At 41.6% G+C, this 23,770-nt stretch overlaps 4 protein-coding genes across 4 annotated transcripts; all 4 read left to right on the top strand.

Moving 5' to 3' along the window:
- Window positions 1–214: 214 nt before the first annotated feature.
- LOC110532584 (trypsin I-P1) lies at window positions 215–4,868 on the top strand. Its single transcript, XM_021616601.2, has 5 exons — window positions 215–269; window positions 1,926–2,076; window positions 2,343–2,484; window positions 2,812–3,069; window positions 3,873–4,868. The coding sequence occupies exons 1-5, from the start codon at window positions 215–217 to the stop codon at window positions 4,032–4,034; spliced, it is 768 nt and encodes a 255-aa protein (XP_021472276.2). The 3' UTR covers window positions 4,035–4,868.
- Window positions 4,869–5,251: 383 nt separating this feature from the next.
- LOC110533030 (cytidine deaminase) lies at window positions 5,252–12,687 on the top strand. The gene is made up of 4 exons (XM_021617156.2): window positions 5,252–5,600; window positions 7,527–7,638; window positions 8,051–8,108; window positions 8,505–12,687. Exons 1-4 carry the CDS (start codon window positions 5,399–5,401, stop codon window positions 8,643–8,645), a joined length of 513 nt encoding a protein of 170 aa, XP_021472831.2. The 5' UTR covers window positions 5,252–5,398; the 3' UTR covers window positions 8,646–12,687.
- Window positions 12,688–12,825: 138 nt separating this feature from the next.
- Window positions 12,826–17,820, top strand: pink1 (PTEN induced kinase 1). Its single transcript, XM_021616599.2, has 8 exons — window positions 12,826–13,306; window positions 13,559–13,840; window positions 14,105–14,211; window positions 14,342–14,524; window positions 15,091–15,254; window positions 15,506–15,633; window positions 16,281–16,511; window positions 16,750–17,820. The coding sequence occupies exons 1-8, from the start codon at window positions 12,950–12,952 to the stop codon at window positions 17,029–17,031; spliced, it is 1,734 nt and encodes a 577-aa protein (XP_021472274.2). The 5' UTR covers window positions 12,826–12,949; the 3' UTR covers window positions 17,032–17,820.
- Window positions 17,821–17,997: 177 nt separating this feature from the next.
- Window positions 17,998–23,446, top strand: agmat (agmatine ureohydrolase (agmatinase)). Its single transcript, XM_021616600.2, has 7 exons — window positions 17,998–18,474; window positions 18,771–18,973; window positions 19,292–19,340; window positions 20,041–20,236; window positions 22,337–22,516; window positions 22,669–22,753; window positions 22,843–23,446. Exons 1-7 carry the CDS (start codon window positions 18,158–18,160, stop codon window positions 22,917–22,919), a joined length of 1,107 nt encoding a protein of 368 aa, XP_021472275.2. The 5' UTR covers window positions 17,998–18,157; the 3' UTR covers window positions 22,920–23,446.
- Window positions 23,447–23,770: the final 324 nt, after the last annotated feature.

Genomic DNA, 23,770 nt, shown 5'->3' with positions numbered 1-23,770 from the left:
GTGGTCCTAACACGGGATGGGATGTATCTCATGTCAAAATCACATAATTGAGGATACCAGAAACATACTTTGATCTCTCAGAAGCTGTGTGGGATTTTGTCTTGAGATAAAACAATCCCTAGGACATATATGTAGGCTAGAAACACTGCTATGTCATTATTGGGGAGTTCTCTAATCAAATTCAATGTGTTTCCATGTTTCAAGTGAAGTAAACATGGAACAGTTGACATGGTCTGCAGTGCTGCTCCTACTGGCTCTCTCAGTCAGAGGTAGGTCACTACTAGATCATACTTGGATATTAAAAAAATACTTGTAATAGGCCATATTATGTGTGCAAACAGTACAAATACACCTTGAATTCTAGGAGGATGAATAAAATCCCAGTATGGTTTGGGGCAGAGTAAAAACAGTAAATGGAGTACTCTGAAAGGTAGATGCTTCTGTATGCGGCCTGTACACTTGTTTGTGTGCCTGTTTGTGTGCCTGTTTGCGTGCCTGTTTGCGTGCTGGCTGTAGAGATGGAAACAAAGACAGCTAAAGGAGCTATGATTAGCCTAAGTCTGGCCCTGAATACCCATTGTATGTTACAGCATATCCTTCTCATCACGGGCGTCAGGTCCAGGATCCTATGACATTTGAAGTCCCTACAGTCCAGGTTACATGATTGGACAAACATTGTTACAATATGTAATAGCATGTGAAGTTAAGCCACGTGAAACCTGTAGCACACTGGAAACACATACCGTGTGACTCTGTCGACAGCTAAAAGTACGTTGTTGATGCTTTATAACAGCATGACAATTTACAGTACGCTGCCAATATCCAGCTGGTTAGTATTTGTTTGTAAATAATGAGCACAGTTTACAACTGTTTCAGAATTAACATTGTTTTTCTAATATTGGCCACAGAGCCCTGAAGAGCATCAGGCCTCGAACATTCCTTTTTCAGCCAATTAGTGTATCCATAACGGTTTTTAATGAACACTGTAGAAAATATTGTGCTAGTTCCACTTTTAAAAATGGGCAACTTTTTGCATCAGCTTTTTGAGAATTTCCAACATGGTGTATTGTTACGTGTAATATATTTCACTTTTAGGGTTTCACAAACACTAATATATAAAGTCCAGCAAAAAACAATGGCTACGATCCAAATTAATTTGAGCAAATCCAGAACTGTCATTGTACATTAGATCTACTTAATCTTTCTGATTATGTAGTTACTTTCATTGATCGTGTCTTAGTGTTAAACATGGCTTTATGAACTTCCTCGCTCAACATTTTCATCCACTTTAGGAGGAATTTGTTCCACTAGCACTAACTAGCTTGATGTATTTGCCTCTGTCAAGAGCGACTCACATGATCTTATTAATGGTGAGAATGGGTGCTCTCCTCATTTAACGTCAATTTGCCAGACAGTTTTGATATCCATTCATCATGATCCATTACACCTCATAGCATAACAAACGGTTTGATACTAATATAGAAATTAGCTTTTCATTCTTCAAACATGCATACAACATTGTGTAAAAGTATCGTAAAGTTAAAAATATACAAAAAATACCCACAATCCTCTGAAAACAGAGCCACATGGCAAGTTGTTGGAAGAACTTAAAATTCTTAAATTGCAAGGAAATATCATGAACATGTATATTAAACACAAATTTCCTTGTAGTTATTTTTACACACAGTTGTTTAGATTTTGCATTTATCTTATGTTGAATCAAACATTTTCGTTACAGGTGAAGTGAAGTAAAGTAATAATTATATTCACATAAAATGACAACTACATTATTTATGTCAAAATAATTATATTTTCAAGTATAATTTACTAACCACCCAAATAATTTTGTATGCACAATGCACATGTAGGAATTCAGATTACTAATTCAGATTAATAACAATCTGTCCTCTCAATCTAATCCACAGAGACATTTACACAGAGAATCATCGGAGGACAAGAAGTCGAACGGTATTCTATCAAGTACCAGGCATCTATACAGTACAACAGGAACCACTACTGTGGAGCCACCCTCATTCGGCCCCAGTGGGTGGTGTCTGCTGCCCACTGCTGGAGACCGTGAGTACTGACTATAATTATGGGATAGTAGTGTCACAGTTGAAGGGAATAGAACGTGGTCAACTCTATCCTATTGCATAAAACAATGAACAGATGTTTGAAGCCAACAGTCAATTACATCACAAAATGCACTTGGATGAGTAAATGTTTTGGGGGTGAGGAGTAGTAGTGTATCATGTTGTAGGTTGTAACAATTCTATTCGCATCCTCTCCAATTCCCCTGGACATAGTTCTTACTAGATTGGATCATGTCTGTTCCTCCTCAGGGCCCAGCTGATCCAGGTGGTTTTGAGTGAGCACAGTCTGGTCGAGGAAGAAGGCTTCGAGCAAGTGTTCAACATATCCAAGATCTTGGTCCACTATAGCTACAACTACAAGACTTTCAACAATGACATCATGCTCATCAAGGTAAGAGACTTTCCATTCCATCACCATGAGGTAGAGACGTGCAGTGTTTCAATACCCATACAGGCATACCACTTACAATGAAGCTTGGGAAAGTGGTATGCTAATGTAGATATTGGAACCTCTCTATGTTGTTAATGTGTTTCAATATTTCAGTTAGCCTAATCACTGCATAACTTCAGATACTGCTGCAGCTTAGACGTTGTACCATAACATTGACCCGACCCCCTTTGATCCCTTCTCTCTGATTGGTCAGCATCTGATTGTGTGCCTCCTGATTGGTCAGCAGCATCTGATGTTGTGCCTTTTTTGTGGTTGTGTGTGTTCCAGCTCAGTGAGCCAGCCAAGCTCAATGCCTACGTTCAGCCTGCCCCACTGCCAGAAGACGACACCCCTGCTCTCCCAGGGTACACCACCTGTACGGTGAGCGGCTGGGGCGTCACGCGTATCTACAGCTACTTCCTGTCCCCTGTGCTGCGTGCTGTGGATGTGCAGACCATTCCTTACTGCCACCAATACTACTACTGGAGGATCACAGACAACATGATGTGTGCTGGGTCTCGCTTTGGTGGCAAGGACTCCTGTCAGGTAGAGACTAGCCTAATCTTGGCTCCCAGAATCAAATATTATTTTCTTAACCTTTATTTAACCAGGGAACAATGCTGAGACCACACTATTTAAAAAGAGGGTTCCAAAAGGGTTATGTGTCTGTCCCCATATGAGAATCCTTTTTGGTTCCAAGTAGAACCCTTTTTGGTTCCAGGTAGAACCCTTTTGGGTTTCAATATGAACTCTCTGTGGAAAGGGTTCTGCATGGAATGCAAAAAGGTTCTACCTGGAACCAAAAGAGTTCTACCTGGAATCAAAAAGTTTTTTTCAAAGGGTTCTCCTATGGGGACAGGCTAAGAACCATTTTAGGTTCTAGATAGCCCTGCATGAAATGATCAATACACATCAATTACACAATACATGACAGGCAAACACAACACATCTGTCACAAGAGCCTAGGTATAGACTGCTATGAATAATAGAGGGTGTGGGCCTTTAAAACGGGGCCAGAGCCAACGGGATAGATTTAGTTTGGATTATGGAAATGTAGAGTATGGGGTTCAGATAAGGGACAGATGCTGATCCCCAGATCACAGGACATTCTTAAAAACCACAACAATAGCATTTCAATGGCAGAAGAAAGTGACAAAATAAAATAAAATATCGCAATTTCACAATTTAGTCGTAGAATAGAAAAACAGACACAAAACAGTGTTCTGTAAAATGTGTGGTAACTAACATGACATTTGCCAGATACTAGTGGTGTATTCACACTTTATATCCCTAACAAAAGGACCAGAGCTTTTGTTCATCATTGTGTCTTTTGTGTTATTGTACTACAGGGCGACTCGGGCGGACCCCTTATCTGCAATGGAAACTTGGAAGGCATCGTCTCATGGGGAATCAGCTGTGCCAACCCTTACTTCCCAGGAGTCTACACTCAAGTCAGAATGTATGTCAGATGGATCGACTGGATCATCAACAGTGACAACCCCAACAACTGAATCAAGACCAATGTCCAGGAAGGGTAGCGCACCCAGGGAAGAGAACAGTTCCACAATGAATTAAATAGAAGGATATAAATCACAATGAGGTCAAATAAAATACTACACTATTCCACTCCTGCTTGTCACAGTTTTAAACCATATGAACAAGAGCAGTGGCTGAGGCATCACATTAGCTGTGAGTAGAGGGCCAACATAGATGCAAAATTAGGGGAAGTAGCACAGAGATCCTACAGTATGTCATTCTGTGTGGGTTAGCAATAAACCACAATTTTAATTACTTTACGTGTATAAGGTATGTATATTTTGGGGTCAATGAAAAGTGGATGGGAAGTAGGAATATGCAAAGACATATTCATATTTTGTTCCATGTTTCTGAGGAGAGAGGTGAAAGGAAATTGTTAGTCTCTGATAAGGCAGGACAGCTGCGGAACTGCGGAGGAGTGAGGAATGCGTCTCGAGGTCAAATCAACAGATGAAGTGAGAAGAAACCTCTGGGAGGGGGGCCAGAGTGGTCCACCACAATGTCTTTCCTACTGTAGTACTTTTAAAATGGATTTTTACCTTTATTTAACTAGGCAAGTCAGTTAAGAACAAATTCTTATTTACAATGATGGCCTACCGAGGAACAGTGGGTTAACTGATTTTTACCTTGTCAGCTCGGGGATTCAATCCAGCAACCTTTCGGTTACTGGCCCAACATTCTAACCACTAGGCTACCTACCACCCCAGGTAGAATAAAGTTAAATAAAGTTTAAAAATATATATATATGTGCTTGTGTAATCATGCCTTGTCTTTGCAGCTGTATGGCCTAGTGGGTGAATAAACTTGGTATGAGCTTTTTCTAGTTGTCCGTTTGAGTTTTTACTCAGTTTGTTACATTTTTACCCTCACTGCACATACATGTATCAATCATAATTGACTAGTTATAAAGATTTGGTACAAGACTGCAGGTATAATCAATAATGCATTATGATGAATGATTTTGCATAATGGATTGTAAGACTTGTCATAAGCATACGAATGAGCCATTATAATTTAAGTAACCCCTGTGTAAAAGGAAAGTCATTAGCCAGAGTAAAGTAATGATAAAGTTTGGGGTCAATTCCATTTAAAATCAGTACATTCAGGAAGTAGGAATTGCCCCCCAACCCTATATGGTAATGATCTCTTTAAAAGTCATTACACACGCTAGGCTTCCCCTAAAGAGTGGGCCAGTGCCCCTCCCTCCCAGACCATGTGTGAGCTGTGGGGCTCTTAAAAACCTGTTTGTTGGGTACAGCTTTCAACCCATCCACTCTCTATTTTCACCTTTTATCTCTCATTTTCTCTCTCAACAGACACTTACAAAGAAAGGGTTGGTATGACAGACTTCAGGATCGGTGAGTTAAGGGTAGACGGAGCAGACACAGAAGCCAGGAATCACTCGAGTGAAGAGGAAAATGAGGATTGGATTAAACCTCTTATTCACCAGTCCCAGGGGGCTAAAGAGTTTGCCTACTGCCCCTACAGTAAGTTCCGGGTGGGGGCAGCCCTGTTGGCACATGATGGGACAGTTTTTACAGGTGAGGGGCTTTAAAATAATATAATAATAGTATAATATAACAATAAGAATAAGAATACATGGGTTGGGGGCTGATAAAAATGCTTTAATTTATATATTTAGTATGTTGAATACTGCCGTAACTCTTCAGGTGGCTTAAAATAACTACAGTCATGATAATTTATAACAATGTTATGCACCATGGAATAAAGAACATTTAATGGTATTCTGTTAAGGAATGGAAATAGAAAAATGACATAACAACAGAGAGATAAATTATAAAAAATATAATAACTTTGAACATCCTTTGATGTTATAAAGTTTGTTCACAGGCCAGAGAATAAAGTCAGACAGGCCAGAGGATAAAGTCAGACAGGCCAGAGGATAAAGTCAGACAGGCCAGAGGATAAAGTCAGACAGGCCAGAGAATAAAGTCAGACAGGCCAGAGGATAAAGTCAGACAGGCCAGAGGATAAAGTCAGACAGGCCAGAGGATAAAGTCAGACAGGCCAGAGGATAAAGTCAGACAGGCCAGAGGATAAAGTCAGACAGGCCAGAGGATAAAGTCAGACAGGCCAGAGGATAAAGTCAGACAGGCCAGAGGATAAAGTCAGACAGGCCAGAGAATAAAGTCAGACAGGCCAGAGGATAAAGTCAGACAGGCCAGAGGATAAAGTCAGACAGGCAAGAGGATAAAGTCAGACAGGCCAGAGGATAAAGTCAGACAGGCCAGAGAATAAAGTCAGACAGGCCAGAGGATAAAGTCAGACAGGCCAGAGAATAAAGTCAGACAGGCAAGAGGATAAAGTCAGACAGGCCAGAGAATAAAGTCAGACAGGCCAGAGGATAAAGTCAGACAGGCCAGAGGATAAAGTCAGACAGGCCAGAGGATAAAGTCAGACAGGCCAGAGAATAAAGTCAGACAGGCCAGAGGATAAAGTCAGACAGGCCAGAGAATAAAGTCAGACAGGCCAGAGGATAAAGTCAGACAGGCCAGAGAATAAAGTCAGACAGGCCAGAGGATAAAGTCAGACAGGCCAGAGGATAAAGTCAGACAGGCAAGAGGATAAAGTCAGACAGGCAAGAGGATAAAGTCAGACAGGCCAGAGGATAAAGTCAGACAGGCCAGAGGATAAAGTCAGACAGGCCAGAGGATAAAGTCAGACAGGTCAGAGGAAAAAGTCAGACAGGCCAGGGGGTAAAGTCAGACAGGCCAGAGGATAAAGTCAAACAGGCGAGAGGATAAAGTCAGACAGGCCAGAGGATAAAGTCAGACAGGCCAGGGGATAAAGTCAGACAGGCCAGAGGATAAAGTCAGACAGGCCAGAGGATAAAGTCAGACAGGCCAGAGGATAAAGTCAGACAGGCCAGAGGATAAAGTCAGACAGGCCAGAGGATAAAGTCAGACAGGCCAGAGGATAAAGTCAGACAGGCAAGAGAATAAAGTCAGACAGGCAAGAGGATAAAGTCAGACAGACCAGAGGATAAAGTCAGACAGGCCAGAGGATAAAGTCAGACAGGCCAGTGATAAGGTCAGACAGGCCAGTGGATAAAGTCAGACAGGCCAGTAAATCAAGTCATACAGGCCAGAGGATAAAGTCAGACAGGCCAGTGGATACAAACAGGATCTTTCTGATTCAGTATTGGTTATGTCTGTTCTGTTGTGTCTGTTCTGCTTGAAGTCACAACCCAGACATTTTAAAGATGTCGATTTTAGGTAGATTTTCTACATTCATGTTCAGTGCAAGTCATATGAAACATGAATATATGTGACACTAAGATTGCCCTTAGAAGCATCAAATTGAACCCTCTGAGTGTGAGTCAAGAATGATAATTGAGAGTCATTTATTTTATAGTGTTATTAAATGAAAAAATGTGTTCTGTTTTTAATGTGATGCCCTTCCAGAGATTCCAGAAACTCTTACAAATGCAGAACTTTTCTTAACAGGATGCAATGTAGAAAATGCTAGCTACAACCTTGGCCTCTGTGCAGAGAGGACCGCTATTGCAAAGGCTGTTTCCGGGGGATACAGAAGTTTTAAGGCTATTGCCATTGCCAGGTACATACTTTTTAAAACTTTGCCTTGTTTCTGAGTAAACAACAGTCAGTTGATCGATGATGTCTGAATCCCCCAAAAAGTATTGATTCAGTCATCCTGTTGATTTCATCAAGTTAAGATTAGTACATACAATTATTAATGACCCCATCATAGAGTTCATTGGGTTTTGCTTCCCCTCAGAGTATGTCGATGGTTATAAACCATTCTACTATCAAAGTCATGCTGATATAAACAGTCATTTGGGGTATGTCTTAGTCTTCCTGAAATGTTCAGTAGATAATTAATAGAGAAAATACAAAACAAGTTTTCTGCACAACTATACTATTATGGTCAACACTAACTATATGGGTGCACACAGTACTAAAAATGACCATTGAGGGTAATGTTGTTAATGACATGATTCATTTTGTAGTGACCTGGAAGACCAGTTTGTCTCACCATGTGGAGGTTGCAGACAGTTCATGAGAGAGGTACATAAATGATTTATACAACTTAGATATGTGAATGAGTGCATTGATAATGGAACAAAGGTCTGATCCAGGAAACCAACATGTTGTTTTAAAATCAAACGTACATCACACAGCCTGAACCAGTACCTGGACATGAGGAGACAAGGTCTCTGACGCGCAGGATCCTTCAGTTGAAAGTCCCATTAACCAGCTCTGCAAACGTTATAACGTCAAAATATGTTCACTACCACAAAAACATGCAGTTTCATAGAACAGCTATCGTCATTACTGCTGTTACGCTCGGTCTGTACTTCCAGAAAAGGTCTAAGTCTCCTCAAACCCAGGTACTGGTTCACACACAGCCATGCATCTATAATGGAAAAATCTCAAATAATCTAATTTCCCTTTTCTTTGGAGTTTGGTGATCATTGGTCTGTCTACCTATCCAAGCCTGATGGCTCTTACAAGGAAATGACTATAGAAGACCTGCTTCCTGTGTCCTTTGGGCCCGAAGACCTGAAGAAAAAGAGATTGTTCACCACAAAGAATGGGTCATAATAGTATTCACAAGACAAGAGGCAAAACCAGAATCGTTCATAACGCCATTACAGGTCCGTGAAATGTTAGACTGCTGGGCTGGATAATGGGCTGATTTGCCAGCCATTAGGACTATAGAATTTATTAGTTGAATAATGTCATTGGATATTATTTTTCTTCTGTCTGTGCCTTTGAAGTTAGGAAAATCAGTCTCAATGTGTTTTCTAACAATTGTTTGAAATGCAGTAAATTACATCAAATGATATTTAGCTACACAGCTCATAATCACATTAGTATTTGCATTTGTATGATTTGCAAGTGCTTGTTTGAAGTATCAATGTTGAAAATGCATTTTGATGAATTGCTCATTAATATTACAATATTTTAGGACATTTGTGTACAGTTTTGATTGTGTTTAGGTCTATTTGCATCATTTGCTGACACCAATAACATTGTCATTGTCTCTTTAATTCTAAAAACAGGTCAAGTAATTTTTTTTTTTTTTTTAAACGTCAGAAGCGTAAGAACGTAAGAAGCACGTTCTTTGTGACTGTTCCAGTTTGTTTACATAACTATTCGTCCTTGTGTTGTGTAACGTTGAAGCGAGACGGTGAATGGTGGTTGGAAGAGCGCGCTTGTTTGAAATGGAAAAGCGTAGCGCTAGCTTTTGATAAAGAAGAACATCAAGACGAAGCAGCTGCTTTATAAGTGGTATGCAGTGTTGAGTAGTTGATCTAGAAGTGTTGGAGAGACTACAGAAAGATAGGGAGGGTGTTGATCCATCTGATTTGTTTAGAGACGTCTCGATTTTATTTATATTATGTTTATTTATTTAACCTTTATTTAACTAGGCAAGTCAGTTAAGAACAAATTCTTATTTACAATGACGGCCAAACCCGGACGACGCTGGGCCAACTGTGCGCTGCCTCATGGGGCTCCCAATCACAGCCGGATGTGATACAGCCTGGATTTGAACCAGGGACTGTAGTGACACCTCTTGCACCTCTTGCACGCCACAGGATTTTGTGGTCATTTGCACAGATGGTTCAAAAGATCCAAGGACATGACATACTGTGTCAGCATTTGTAGTGCAGGAGTGTGGGGTGGCAGTCAGGAAACGTATTACAGATCATCTGTATGTATATACGACAGAGCCGATGGCCATACTGTTGGCCTTGCAGTTGGTGGAGGAAGTCAAGCCAGACAGAGTAGTTATTTGCTCTGATTCATGTGCAGTGTGGATGAGTCTCCAGTCCTTTATATCACGTAGCAGACAAGACCTGCTTTATGAGGTGCTACAAACCCATGGCTGGATTAGACAGATGGATATACAGATAAGATTTACTTGAATCCCAGCCCATGTGGGGTTGGAGGGGAATGAGGCAGTTGATGTACTGGCTAAACAAGCACTTAGTAGTGGGGATGTTGTAGTTTCAATGAGCAAGGCAGAGGCAAAAAGCCTGACATGGACAGTGATGGTGAAGAGATGGCAGGAGCAGTGGAATAGAGATACTAAGGACTGTCATTTATTTCAAGTACAGAGTAAAGTCGGAGAGGGGAGGATGGCAGGAAGGGACAGAAGAGAGGAGGCTATTTTTACAAAATTAAGGGTGGGACACAGCCGGTTGAATAAGTCTTAAATGTGATAGGAAAGCATAGAACAGGAAAGTGTGATTATTTTCCAGGAAACAAGACAGTGGAGCATGTATTGCTACAGTGTGGGAAGTATCAGAGGGAAAGAGAGAGGCTGAGATCTAGTATGAGGGAAAAGGGGATACAGGAATTGAGTTTAAAAAGTATATTGAGTAGAACGTCATTAGATCTAGTCTAAAATAGTTTGTTATATTTTTTAAAAGCAACGGGGCTGGCAGGTAGGATTTAGTTTCTCCCTGTCTTTGGCCCACACTTCAGTACAGTAAGTGGTGGTAATGCGCTATCACGTTGGATGCTAACCGCTGATAAACCCCACAGAAGAAGAAGAAGAGTGCTACATCCAGATGTGTTCATGCTGATTGTACGGAGATTGTGACAGACGGTTAAATGGCGTCCCTTGAGAAGGCAAGAACAAGATGTACGTCAGGAGAAATGCAGTATTATCACAAGGAGACGTATACTTGGAATACGGAGGAGCAATGGAGGGAAAAAGAGAGGCAGAGGTCTAAGAGAGAGAGGGAGGAAGAGGGTGAGCTTGAGTCGGTTAAAAATGGTGGAAAAAAGGGAGAGGATTTGTTAAAGAAGGATGGTAGAAAGTGTGAGCTGAAGACAGGAGGAGAAATGGAAGGGAATGAGGGTGAAGTACCTGAGCTGGTAGGTGTGGTGAGGTTCTCTGCGCCCTAGGCTTGCACCAAGGGTTAGGATAAAGATGAGTACATATTTATTTTTTTAACCCATTTGTAGTTTCAGGGTGTGTGAAAACAGAGTTGGGTGCTGTGGAATCGGTAACCAGAAGTGGTCTTGTGATAATTGTGTTTCTGCTGGTCAGTGGGAGAAGGCTCTCCGTGTTAAACGAATGGGGGCAAGAAATGTGAATTGTTTTGCTCTCAAGAAAAGGCCACCATTGAAAGGAGTGATTACTGAGGTAGCGGTAAATGTAAAAGTTGACCAACTGAAGGGGAAGATTCCCGGTGTTTGGGATGCTCGTCGTTTGGTGCAACGCAGACAGGGTGGCGTGAGTGGTGAAACAGAAGTCATTGTCTGTTCTTTTGAGTTTTGATGTTGATTCTTTGCCCAACAAAGTGATGTTAGGATATATAAGGTATCCTGTATGAGCTTTTGTGACAAATATATTACGTTGTTACAGGTGTCAAGCTTATGGGCATCTGACAGCAGTGTGCAGGAGTCAGGTTCCTTGGTGTGCAGAAGGGCATGAGACAAAGGAATGGGTAGCATTGGGGAAAGTAGTGGTATGTGTTAAGTGTAGGGATGCCCATGGGGCTGGGGATAAGAAATGTCCCGTGTGAGAGAGGCAGGTTGAAGTTTCAAGGGTTAGAATAGTGCAGAAGTTGTCATATGCTGAGGCAGTGAAGAAAGTAGACAGATGGGTTTAGGGGGAGGGATCCGGAGAGGAGTGGTGTGAGTAGTAGAACTGTACCAGTACAGAGGGATAGGGCAACAAGTCATATATGTTTGAGTAAGATTGGATTTATAGCAATGGTTACCAACTGTACTGCAGGGAGGGAACATAAGTTGCAGAAAATTGAGGTTGTGGTGCAGAGAGGTATTTGGGTGTGCGAGACTTGACATCAGAAGAGTTACAGGGTGTGTTAAGTAATAGTGTCCCATCCTTTCAGGTTGTTGACCTGAGGGGTGACTAAATAGCACTTGGAAAGTTCCTCAGCGTACACATCACAGACAAACTGAAATGGTCCACCCACATAGACAGTGAGGTGAAGAAGGTGCAACAGCGCCTCTTCAACCTCAGGAGGCTGAGGAAATGTAGCTTGTCACCTAAAACCCTCACTAACTTCTACAGATGCACAATTCAGAGCATCCTGTCAGCTGTATCACCACCGCCTGGTATGGCGACTGCACAGCCCATAACCGCAGGGCTCTCCAGAGGGTGGTGCGGTCTGCACAACACATCACCAAACTACCTGCCCTCCAGGACACCTACAGCACCCGATGTCACAGGAAGGCCAAAAGGATCATCAAGGACAACAACCACCTGAGCCACTGCCTGTTCACCCCGCTACCATCCAGAAGGCGAGGTCACTACAGGTGGATCAAAGCTGGAACCAAAAGACTGCAAAATAGCTTATATCTCAATGCCATCAGACTGTTAAAGAGCCATCACTAACACAGAGAGGCTGCTGCCTACATACAGACTTGAAATCATTAGCCACTCTAACAAATGGATCACTAGTCACTTTATTAATGCCACTTTAACAATGATGTTTACATATCTTGCACTATTCATCCAACATGAATATACTGTATTTTATACGGTCTATACCGGTCTGTCATGGCCCATCCATATATTTATATGTACATATTCTTATTCCATCCATTTACTTAGATTTGTGTGTATTATGTAGTTGTTGTGGAATTGTTAGATTACTTGTTAGATATTGCTGCACCTTCGGAGCTAGAAGCACAAGCATTTCGCTACACTCGCAATAACATATGTTAACCATGTGTATGTGACAATAAGATTTGATTTAAATAGCGGGAGTTGTACTCCAGTCGAGTAGATGGCGGTAATGCAACATTTATTGGATAACAACCGCCGTTAAACCTCAACGAAGAAGAAGTTGTGTAACGTTATCAACGACGAGGACTGACGGAGAAAGTAAAAACAAAGCGAAACTTACCATTTTTGGTAAAGCATGTCTGTAAAACATGCCATCAGCCGTGGGGTGGAGTTGGGACGGTCGGTTATCCAGCTAGGTCTCCTCAAACCTGCTGGTCGACTTGCAGCAAAGTTCCGAGGTGAGCGTCTTCGTGTAGGCCAACCGGCCCGCACCGTTCAGCCTCAGACTTTCCTGCCAGTTCGGTACCGATATTTCCGCATGTCGTTGAGGGGGCTTGCAGCACAGCTGCAGTCCGGTGGTTTCAGGAGGTTTGGGGGCAGCGGCTCACCAAGAAACAGAGCAGTGTTTTTGGCTTTCGGTCTCGGTGTGGGGTTGATCGAAAAACAGCTCGATGATGATCGAAGGAGTGCTGCAACATGCCAGGAAATCCAGGTAAACAACATGGATGTTGACAACATTGATTTACAAGTGCTAGCAATCAACAATGTGAAATATTTTATTGATATGTTGAAAAAAGGCATTTTTGTGAGTCATCAGTTTTTATCTTTAGTCTGGACAGGAATATCACATTTAAATATTACATTTAGTCAAATTAAATAATAAGTACATATCTAATAATTTAATAACGTTAATAAAAATGTGTTATTTAATCTAAAAGGACTAAATGTCACCTATTTTCTAAAGGCTGTGTTTACCAAGAAGAAGTACTGCAGTCCACTCAAGTGCTTCACCTCGGGCTACAAGCTGGAGGACTACATTATTGGGAAGCAGATAGGAAAAGGCTCCAACGCTGCAGTGTATGAAGCTGCGGCACCATTATCTGTGCCCAGGGACAGGGAGAGTGACCGGTGTTCCCTAAATGACCAGCCCAGTGAAGATGGAGAGGTGGACACTGGCTCTCTGAGGAGCCCCTCCAGCTCTCTGGGCATCTATCCTCTAGCTGTCAAGATGATGTGGAACTTTGGGGTGGGTGTCTGTCAAGATAATGTCCTTTTCCCCCAAAGTTTGCACTTGTTCACTTTCCTTCATGGATTTAAAGTGAAAGGACTGGTTTAAGAAATTTGGTGGAAACAGTCTAGCCCATTCTTACACCAATCTACACTTCAGAAAAAATGACAGATTATTGGGGCACAGGGAGAGTGTTACTTTTTAAAAATGTTATATTACTGTAGAATATAGGCTATGTTCAGCGTGCATAGTAATAAGACTGTTTTCCCTGTTCCCCTGCAGGCTGGTTCATCAAGCGAGGCTATTCTGAGATCCATGTCCCAGGAGCTGGTCCCTGCAGGCCCTCTTGCCATGAAACAGGAAAAAGAGGAACAGATTGCACTAAATGGGTTAGTATCAGCAGTCAGTCATAGCATCAATTTACTTTCAATAGACACAAAATAGCCCAACATATTTTGAGTGTTTTGCCATGCGTCAAGAGTGCATTGCAAGTTTCATTTCCGTTGCTCTGTTTTGCAGGTATTTTGGGGAAGTGCCCAAGAGGGTTTCTGCCCACCCCAATGTGATCAGGGTGTTCCGGGCATTCACAGCGGACGTACCCCTTCTACCCGGTGCCCAGGAGGAGTACCCTGATGTCTTGCCAGCCAGACTCAACCCTGAGGGCCTGGGCAACAACCGTACTCTGTTCCTGGTCATGAAGAAGTAAGGAATTGTCTTTGTGTGACTTAGCTAAGATCCGTTTAGGTGCGGCTGCAGCATGTGAGACATCCCGCGGGGTTTACTATCTGCAGGAAGTCAGCTGTGTGGAACCTTGCAGGAAGGAGCACATTATAATGTGAACTGTGACAAAACACAGTTAAACGGCTGAGCCCTCGTGCTATCAACCTGCGGCTATCTTAATCTGCACAGACAAACCAATCGCCTTTTACACTGTTCCGCCTGTTTCCACACATCTGCTAAACTGCCACGTAGATAAGAGGTTGTACTTTTTCTATAAAAGCAGAAACCCAACTATGTTTAAGCTTTCAACTCTGAACCATTCTTGGTAATGGTTGATTGCTTCATTTTTGTTAATCTTATAATAAAGTTGTTGTTACAGGAGTCTACAGTCTCTCTTCCTATAAAATTTCTGACAGTCAACTCTTGGACTAAAAAGCATTTTTTTTTTTTCCAGACCGGACCATTTTGTGTGCAGATTTGTCCATCCCACTAGTTATTTGTTCACCTAACCTAGTGTATCCTGATCTTTCCTCCCCCTTTTTCCATAGTTACCCATGCACCCTGCGTCAGTACCTGGAGGTGAACGTGCCCAGCAGGAGAGAGGGCTCTCTGATGGTGCTGCAGCTGCTAGAGGGGGTCGACCACCTGTACAGACAGGGCATCGCACACAGGGACCTTAAATCAGACAACGTGCTCCTGGAGTTTGACTCAGGTCAGAGAGAGCAACAGGGCAAGCTCATGCATGGTATCTTGAGTGTCATTAAGCTTTGCCATGTTTTTAAAAAAAAATTAAATAGGAAATTAATTTTACAAAAGATATGGTCAGAATTCTGTCTTGATGTTCTCTCTCCAAACTCAAATAAAGTTATTTACATGGCATGTGATACTAATTATTTAATTAATGCTTATCATATTAGTTTTAATCAAATAATCCTATTGCTATTTGGCATCTCTATTGTTCAGAGGGCTGCCCCCGCCTGGTAATAACAGACTTCGGCTGCTGTTTGGCTCAGAGTGACTCTAGTCTCCAACTACCCTTCAACACTATGTGGGTGAACAGAGGAGGCAACTCCTGCCTGATGGCACCTGAGGTAAGCTCCTATCATCAGAGAAATAGAAAACAACAACCTATACAATCAAGATTCATGCAAGCATTGTCTCTTGTGACCGACTGTTTACATAAATGGAAACATTTTCCTGATTTTGGGATTAAAATACACCTCTATGGCCTCCCGTGTGGCGCAGTGGTTAAGGGCGCTGTACTGCAGCGCCAGCTGTGCCATTAGATTCCCTGGGTTCGCGCCCAGGCTCTGTCGTAACCGGCCGTGACCGGGAGGTCCGTGGGGCGACGCACAATTGGCCTAGCGTCGCCCGGGTTAGGGAGGGCTTGGTCGGTAGGGGTGTCCTTGTCTCATCGCGCACCAGCGACTCCTGTGGCGGGCTGGGCGCAGTGTACGCTAACCAAGGTGGCCAGGTGCACGGTGTTTCCTCCGGCGCATTGGTGCGGCTGGCTTCCGGGTTGGATGTGCGCTGTGTTAAGAAGCAGTGCGGCTTGGTTGGGTTGTGTATCGGAGGACGCATGACTTTCAACCTTCGTCTCTCCCGAGCCCGTACGGGAGTTGTAGCGATGAGACAAGATAGTAGCTACTACAACAATTGGATACCACGAAATTGGGGAGAAAAAGGGGTAAAATTAAAAAGAAAATAAATAAATAAATACACCTCTATCTCTCTATAGGTTGTCACTGCAGTTCCTGGGCAGGGTGTGGTTATCAATTACAGCAAGGCAGATGCATGGGCTGTCGGGACCATTTGTTATGAGATATTTGGCCAGGCCAACCCGTTCTATGGAGCAGGTGGACTGGACAGCAGGAATTTCCAGGAGATCCAGCTTCCTGCCCTGCCTGCCTGTGTATCTGCTGACATGCAACTTGTCGCCAAGCTGCTTCTGCGTAGGAACCCCAATAAGGTACAGAGTCTAGTAAGGAATTGAATTAGATTATATGGCCATCACTTCATTGAAGGGTATGTTAAAAATGATTTACCAATTTCTCAGGGATTCTCTCAGAGTATTTTTGTGAGAAACAAGTTGAAGTTGTTCATTATGCAGTACTCCATTCACTACGTAAGGGCTTAGTTTACATAATGACTTCCAATACTAATCACCATCAGAGAATCCCATGCTCCTATTGTTATTTATTCTGCAGCGCCCCAGTGCCAGAGTGGCTGCCAACATGCTGCATCTGAGCCTCTGGGGAAGGTGTGCCCTTGCCAATAAGGACAGCGCTGGTATGAAGAAGCTAGCTGATTGGCTGCTGTGCCAGTCTGCTGTGGTGCTCCTGAGGGGCTGCGGCCCCAGTGGGAGCTCGGTGGAGGCGGAGCTACAGAGGTGCTTCCTGTCTAACCTGGACCTGGAAGACCTCCGATTGGCTGTCAGCTTCCTCATGTACGGACGAGAACAGGGCAGAGCCAGCATCATGTCGCTTTAGGTCCTCAGTCTAACCCAGAGACATATATGTGTAACTCTGGTCTAACCCGTTGAGTTTGAATTTAGGTGAACGTAGTGCCAGGGATGGGGAAAATGGAATAAAAAATGTCACTGTGAATTTGTGGGAACCCACCAATATAAAATCAAAATAGTTTCTCTCCCCATTTCCACCCCTGTCTATAGAGCTTTCAGGAAACATATATAAGCACTTTTTAATTAATGATAAGACTAGACTCCATATGTTAGGGGGTTGAATTTTATTTGGGGAATTTTTGCACTTTATGTCCAGTTTGGACCTGGTCAAGGACATGCTTGAGGTTTACCCCTTTGTTTGGTTTGTGTATTTTCCAAATCATCACATCTTACCTGAGTTACACCACTACGGTCTCATATAGACTATTCCATAGCCTCTATGAGTGTGTTTTTGACTAAGACCATGAGGTAGTCAATGTATTTACTGTATGTCAAGGATGATATGATAAAGCATCTAAATATCTCCAGATGGTTATGTAGCAGAATATCAGTTCAGATTTAATAGCAATACCAGATCACTGTATTTCACATTTTGAGTTAAGTCCTTTATTTAAATAAAATGAAAGTCCATGCATGCAAAAATTGATTCATGGGACATTTTAGAATATAGTCCTATAAAAATTACAGAATGAGTTTTGTCTCTGACAACAAAACACTTTGTGAAGCTACATTTTTAATTGTGAGAATGTTGTTAATAAACACTGGATGTAGTGTAAAAGACATATCCAAAGATTATAATAAAGTGTTAGTGTTTGAACTTGGTGTTTCCTTGAGTCCCTAGCGTTGATAGCAAAATAATAATGTATTTCATTATCTAGCAAAGATTTGTACGCTGATAAATAAAATGCATTTCCCATCACCCCCTTTTATTGCCTAGAACGTATTTGCCTGTCAGAGAGATCTGACTGTGCCCAGATCTCCAATCATATGAACATGATAGCATAGGTCAAAACACTGGCCAATTTTCTGTCGAGTCAATCCATGTACTTAATAGATCTGTGGAATTGTAAACTCAACCCCCGAAAACAAGCCCTGGAATCCAGAAGCTGAAATCAAAAGTCGCCAACCACTACGCTGTTATATCTATTGAAAGTATGCTGTCTCTTTTGAAAACGAGTCGAATTGACATTCTGGGAACGTTACGGCGGTCATGCATAAGAATTACCGATACTTTTTCGGAAGTTTCAGCAGTGTGCAACAAGACACTTGACAGGCGACGTCCATGTATCACCCCTACAAGACTTTGCTCAGGAAAGCGCTACAATGTCCCTCCGAGCGCCGAATTTGTAGCGAGGGTCTCTGGAATTGCTACAATGGGCAAGTTACCTTACCAAGAGACCGCAGATGGACTTGATGCAGCATTTGTTGGTGTTCCAATCGATACTGGTACTTCCAACCGACCTGGGACAAGGTAGCCAGCCTACTTCTGCACTGCCTGATCTATGCAAATACTGTACTGTACTCGTACGAGCATAGCAGGCTGTACTAATTTATTTGAAATCCATTATCACATTTGCAGTAGATGTGCATTTTTACCTTTTATTTTCTTTAACAAATTGAGAGTCATATTTGTAAATTGTGGTATAATGTACACATTTAATTTATGAATTAATCTAGTGATTGTTCAGTTGACAGCATGTGTCAAACTAATTCTGCGTGTTACAACCAACGTTATTTAAAAGTAGGACCATGCATGGTCCTTTACAGATTTGGCCCCCGTCAGATAAGAGCAGAGTCGGCCATGTTGAGGGCCTACAACAGTGGCACCCGGGCAGCCCCCTATGAGTCTCTGATGGTTGCTGATATTGGGGACGTCAACGTCAACGTGTATGACCTAAAGGACACCTGCAGACGAATCCGGGAGGCCTACCGTACAATCCTGGCCACGGGCTGTATCCCCCTTACTATGGGTGAGGAGGAGCACACATTTCTACACTATGCAATCTGAGATGTGAGGAAAGGGATTTTGGACATTATAGCAAATGCCTACTAACTACATTTCAACAGTGATCGATATTCCTTTCAGATGTGCCTCAAAACAACACCTGCTTCTTCTTTCTCCTCGTCACACATTTAGGCTAACGTTGAATGGTTCATCTTTGCCCTGCTTATGAACCTTCCTGACAATTATAGTACAAAGGTTACTGTTACAAAGTGTTGGCATGACACACTAACGTCAAGGTGTATGTTTAACTGGATAGGCTACATTTTATTCGGTCTTTTAACAGGTGGTGATCACACCATAGCATACCCTATTCTGCAAGCAGTTGCTGAGAAGTAAGTAGTGTATCAGTAGCCCTACATTTGTAAAATGCCAGAATAACTAGAATACTTTCAGGGCCAGTTTCCTGGACATATTAAAGGAGAGGTTTGCCAAATTTGTTTTAAAAATGTCGATGCATGTTATAGAAGTGTTCACTTTTTTTTCGATTTCACTTGGTTCTGAGAAACTTACCCCACCATGGATAGAGTTCCTCATGCTCGTTCTGCAGTATCGGTGTGCGAGCATGCAAGCGTTTTCTTGTCCCCCATTGTGCTGATAGAAAGTACGTCCATGCTTGCAAAAAGTATTGTTCAAGTCCAACATCATGGAATGTAAATTGGCAGAAGTTCGCAATGACACAATTTGTACAACATTTAAAGACCTGCATCACTATACTGAGAGCATTTCAGTTTCTAAAATGACCTATGTGGGTGTTTCTGGAGCCTTTGTTCATGTTTCATCACTGCCCCGATACTGCGGAATTAGCCTGAGGAAGTCTTATCGCCGGTCGGGTAATTTTCTCAAACCAAGTGAACTGGCAAAAAAAAGTGTCTGGACACTTCAATAACATGCCATTTAAACATACATTTTTGTGATTTGGTTAAAAAAAAAACGACCTTTCAATGGAGAATCTCTGTTCAGCTCAATTTTTGGTACAGGACTGGGCTGAATCGATCTTTGTGAAACAGTACATTTGTATCCCGTGTTTGTTAGACACGGCCCTGTGGGTCTTATCCATGTGGATGCTCATGCCGACACAAGTGACGTGGTCCTGGGGGAGAAGATTGGCCACGGGACACCCTTCAGGCGCTGTGTGGAGGAGGGCCTGCTAGACTGCAAGAGGGTCGTCCAGATAGGCCTGCGTGGTACAGGTTACTCACCTGATGCCTATGAGTGGAGCCGAGCACAGGTACTCACTTCACTGTGCGTAGAGGTTGTCCTCACCTAGGGGGACACAAACATTCACAAAAGTAAAAAAATAGGTCAAATAATAAACATTAAATATGATTAAAATATCTCTCTATGGCCCGATTCCAGCCTGAGTGCTAGTTAAATAAGTAATCTGTTTGGATAAGGGAATTGCAAATATAAATTACACTTGTTTTAGATACATTTTACCTTATAATCACTGCAGACAAATGTGAAATCAGTCATATGGCAGCAAACTGAGCATATCAACTTTCCCACAGTAAAGCTTATGAAATGCTGTGCCATTTTGCAGAATTTTAATTGTACAGCCTTTTAACTTGCAGCTATGTGCACTCTCGAAGGTCTTAATTATAGGCTACCCCGTTTCCTATTTCTATCATTTTAAATAACACTATCAGTAGGCCTAATAACTCATATTCAACTGCGAAGTTCCCTTCAGTTGGTATATCCTACATTATCATTCAATTTAATTACATAGTTTTGTTTACCTTCATTTGTTTCCTCTGTGAACACCACGTTGCTGAGGATTATAGAGTACCACAGTAATAGTCATAATACCCATAAAACCTAGTGGTCAAACAGGGAAATGGTTCCAATTGTTTTTCCACACGAGATTTTAGAAACACTTAAAATAAGGGCTGTGTTTTGGGTAGGCTTACCCTAGTATGACATTTTGGTAAAAGTCTCTAGGACAAGGTGACTTCTATCAATATATTCACCTGTATTTACCCCCCCAAAATGAAACGCTAATTAGCTGCTAATGTGGCTATTATAAAAAACGTTAAATGCCATGATGATCTGGACAAGACTGTTCAATCGAGTCAAAGGTAAGGATCTCTAATGTAAGCTAAATTTAGTAATTAATAAATTGGCTACATTTCTTTAAATGGACAATTCTGTGAACTGTCTTGTGCAAGTTTTAAATTGACACAATACCTGTTAGCAAAGGTGTCATGCAGGAGCTTGCAGGGATTTGTAGTCTTGCATGACATCTACTTTGATGCTAATTAGCATTTTCGATTCTGAGAGTAAATAGAGCTGAATATATTGATAAAAAAAGTCACCTTATCCTAGAGAGATTTACATTGTTATCAAAACATCACACCAGGTTAAGCCTACACAAAACACAGCCCTTATTTTAAGTGTTTCTAAAATCCCCTATGGAAATGGTAGAAAAACTATTGGAACCATTTCCCTGTTTGACCACTATGTTCTATGGATATTATGACACCTCCACTGTGGGGCTCTATTAGTAACAGTTGATAATATAAAAAATGAAAGACATATAGGCTAATTAAATCGTTATGGAGCGGAGCGCAGACCGAGCCCTAACAGTTTGAACCCGACACACGGTGCAATACTTGGCTGTCATCACACAGTTCCATGGTTAGTGCAGGCAATAGATGAGGGTGTACCCTACTATTGTACACTATTCCCCCTATTATAAATGTAAATACACTAAACTTCCAACATTACCATGGGTTAAAGAACTGAATGTGGCAATTTTCAGAATGAATCAAACCACTGTATTTTTGATGAATCAATATATTTCATGCGCAATATATTAAATGATTCAAACATACTTTCCTAACCCAAAAATGTGCCTAAATAATCTATAAGATCGGAGTATTTTTTTAAATTTACCAGTTGGTGTTGAAACGGAGACTAATATTTATTTATTTAGATGGTTTTCTTTCATTGATCCCTATATTCTGAACCCGTTCTCTCAATGTGTTCTAGTCTGTTGACAAAATTCAAATGAAAGCTACACAGTATTTAAAGGGATGGCTTAAGATAAATGTACTGAAAACCCTACTGAATGAAAACCACAAGAAAATTTGTTCGCCAGAAATTGGGAGGGTTTTCAGCAGTTGAATTACATTCATTCATAGCTCGCAAGGGAACCACGCCTGCAAAGCCCGTTACGCACCTAAGTCTGAATACCAACTACAGAAAAGTGTGTAGGAAAAACATAAATGTGTGTATGTGTTCTCTCTCGGTGTGTGTATGTTCTCTCTCTCTCTCTCTCTCTGTGTGTGTATGTTCTCTCGCTCTCGGTGTGTGTGTATATGCTCTGTAGGGATTCCGTGTGGTTCAGGTGGAGGAGTGTTGGTTCAAGTCCCTGGCTCCTCTCATGGCTGCGGTTCGGACTCAGATGGGGACGGGTCCAGTCTACCTCAGCTTTGATATCGATGCTTTAGACCCAGCCTTCGCCCCTGGAACAGGCACACCAGAGATAGCAGGCCTCACATCCATACAAGTAAGGAAATACCTGACTTTGTTTTAGTGGTTTTTACAGACATTTGGAAGAATATTTAGTTGTTACTGTGTTATAATACAGATATGAGATGGAGGCACCTGCTGACACAGAGTGTGGTGTTATGTTTTCCTCTTTGTGTGTGTGACACCCAGGGACTAGAAATCATCCGGGGCTGCCATGGCCTAAACCTGGTTGGGTGTGATTTAGTGGAGGTGTCTCCACCCTATGACACCACAGGTACTGTACTTATCATGACTGTGTCACATTGAATAATGTATAGTATAATGAGTATAATTTCAAACACACATTTTGTTTTGTTTTTGCAGGCAATACAGCACTGACTGCAGCCAACCTACTCTTTGAAATGATGTGTGTCCTTCCAAAGACAAAATATTATGACTAATTATGTGATGAGGTTATGCACATACTTAATCGAAAGAATAGCACTGTTACTGAACAGACTCAATATGTAATCAGAGGTTAATCACCAGTGTGACCATATCACACCAAACAAGGACTGGTAAGGCAGACAAATAGAATGTCTCTGCAACATATGAACATAAAGCGTTTATTTACACACAGCAAGAGGATATGTACTGTAGCAGAACCTTTGAGACAGCTGCAAATCAGATACATTTATTTACACACAGCAAGAGGATATGTACTGTAGCAGAACCTTTGAGACATCTGCAAATCAGATACATTTATTTACACACAGCAAGAGGATATGTACTGTAGCAGAACCTTTGAGACATCTGCAAATCAGATACATTTATTTACACACAGCAAGAGGATATGTACTGTAGCAGAACCTTTGAGACAGCTGCAAATCAGATACATTTATTTTGTCAACATTGTACCAGGGTTATTAGTATAGTGATTTTGTAACAAAAACACGTTTATAATCAAATAAACAACAGTATTAATGAATGATATGACCATGTTATTATAAAATGCATGTAAAAAGTCATTTTATATATTATAGTATGATGTTAATATATGTACAGATAACATGGTAGAAGGTAGAATATGTACAGATAACATGGTAGAATATGTACAGCATTTACATTTCCCAAATATAACTACACTATTGTCATGACGACAAGAGTTTAATGCTTATAAATTGGGTTAAGCACAGTTATTGTTTTTTAATTTGCATTTGCTCTGCCCTTATCTATTCAAAAATAGATCACATGAAATGTCGTCCAACATACACTTTATCATTGCTACATACACTTTAGTAATTTAGCAGAC

Source organism: Oncorhynchus mykiss, chromosome 9, assembly GCF_013265735.2.
Source record: "Oncorhynchus mykiss isolate Arlee chromosome 9, USDA_OmykA_1.1, whole genome shotgun sequence".
NCBI classification, from domain to species: domain Eukaryota; kingdom Metazoa; phylum Chordata; class Actinopteri; order Salmoniformes; family Salmonidae; genus Oncorhynchus; species Oncorhynchus mykiss.
Note: the sequence above shows the minus strand (reverse complement) of the source record. Positions and strands in the feature narration are given on the sequence as shown.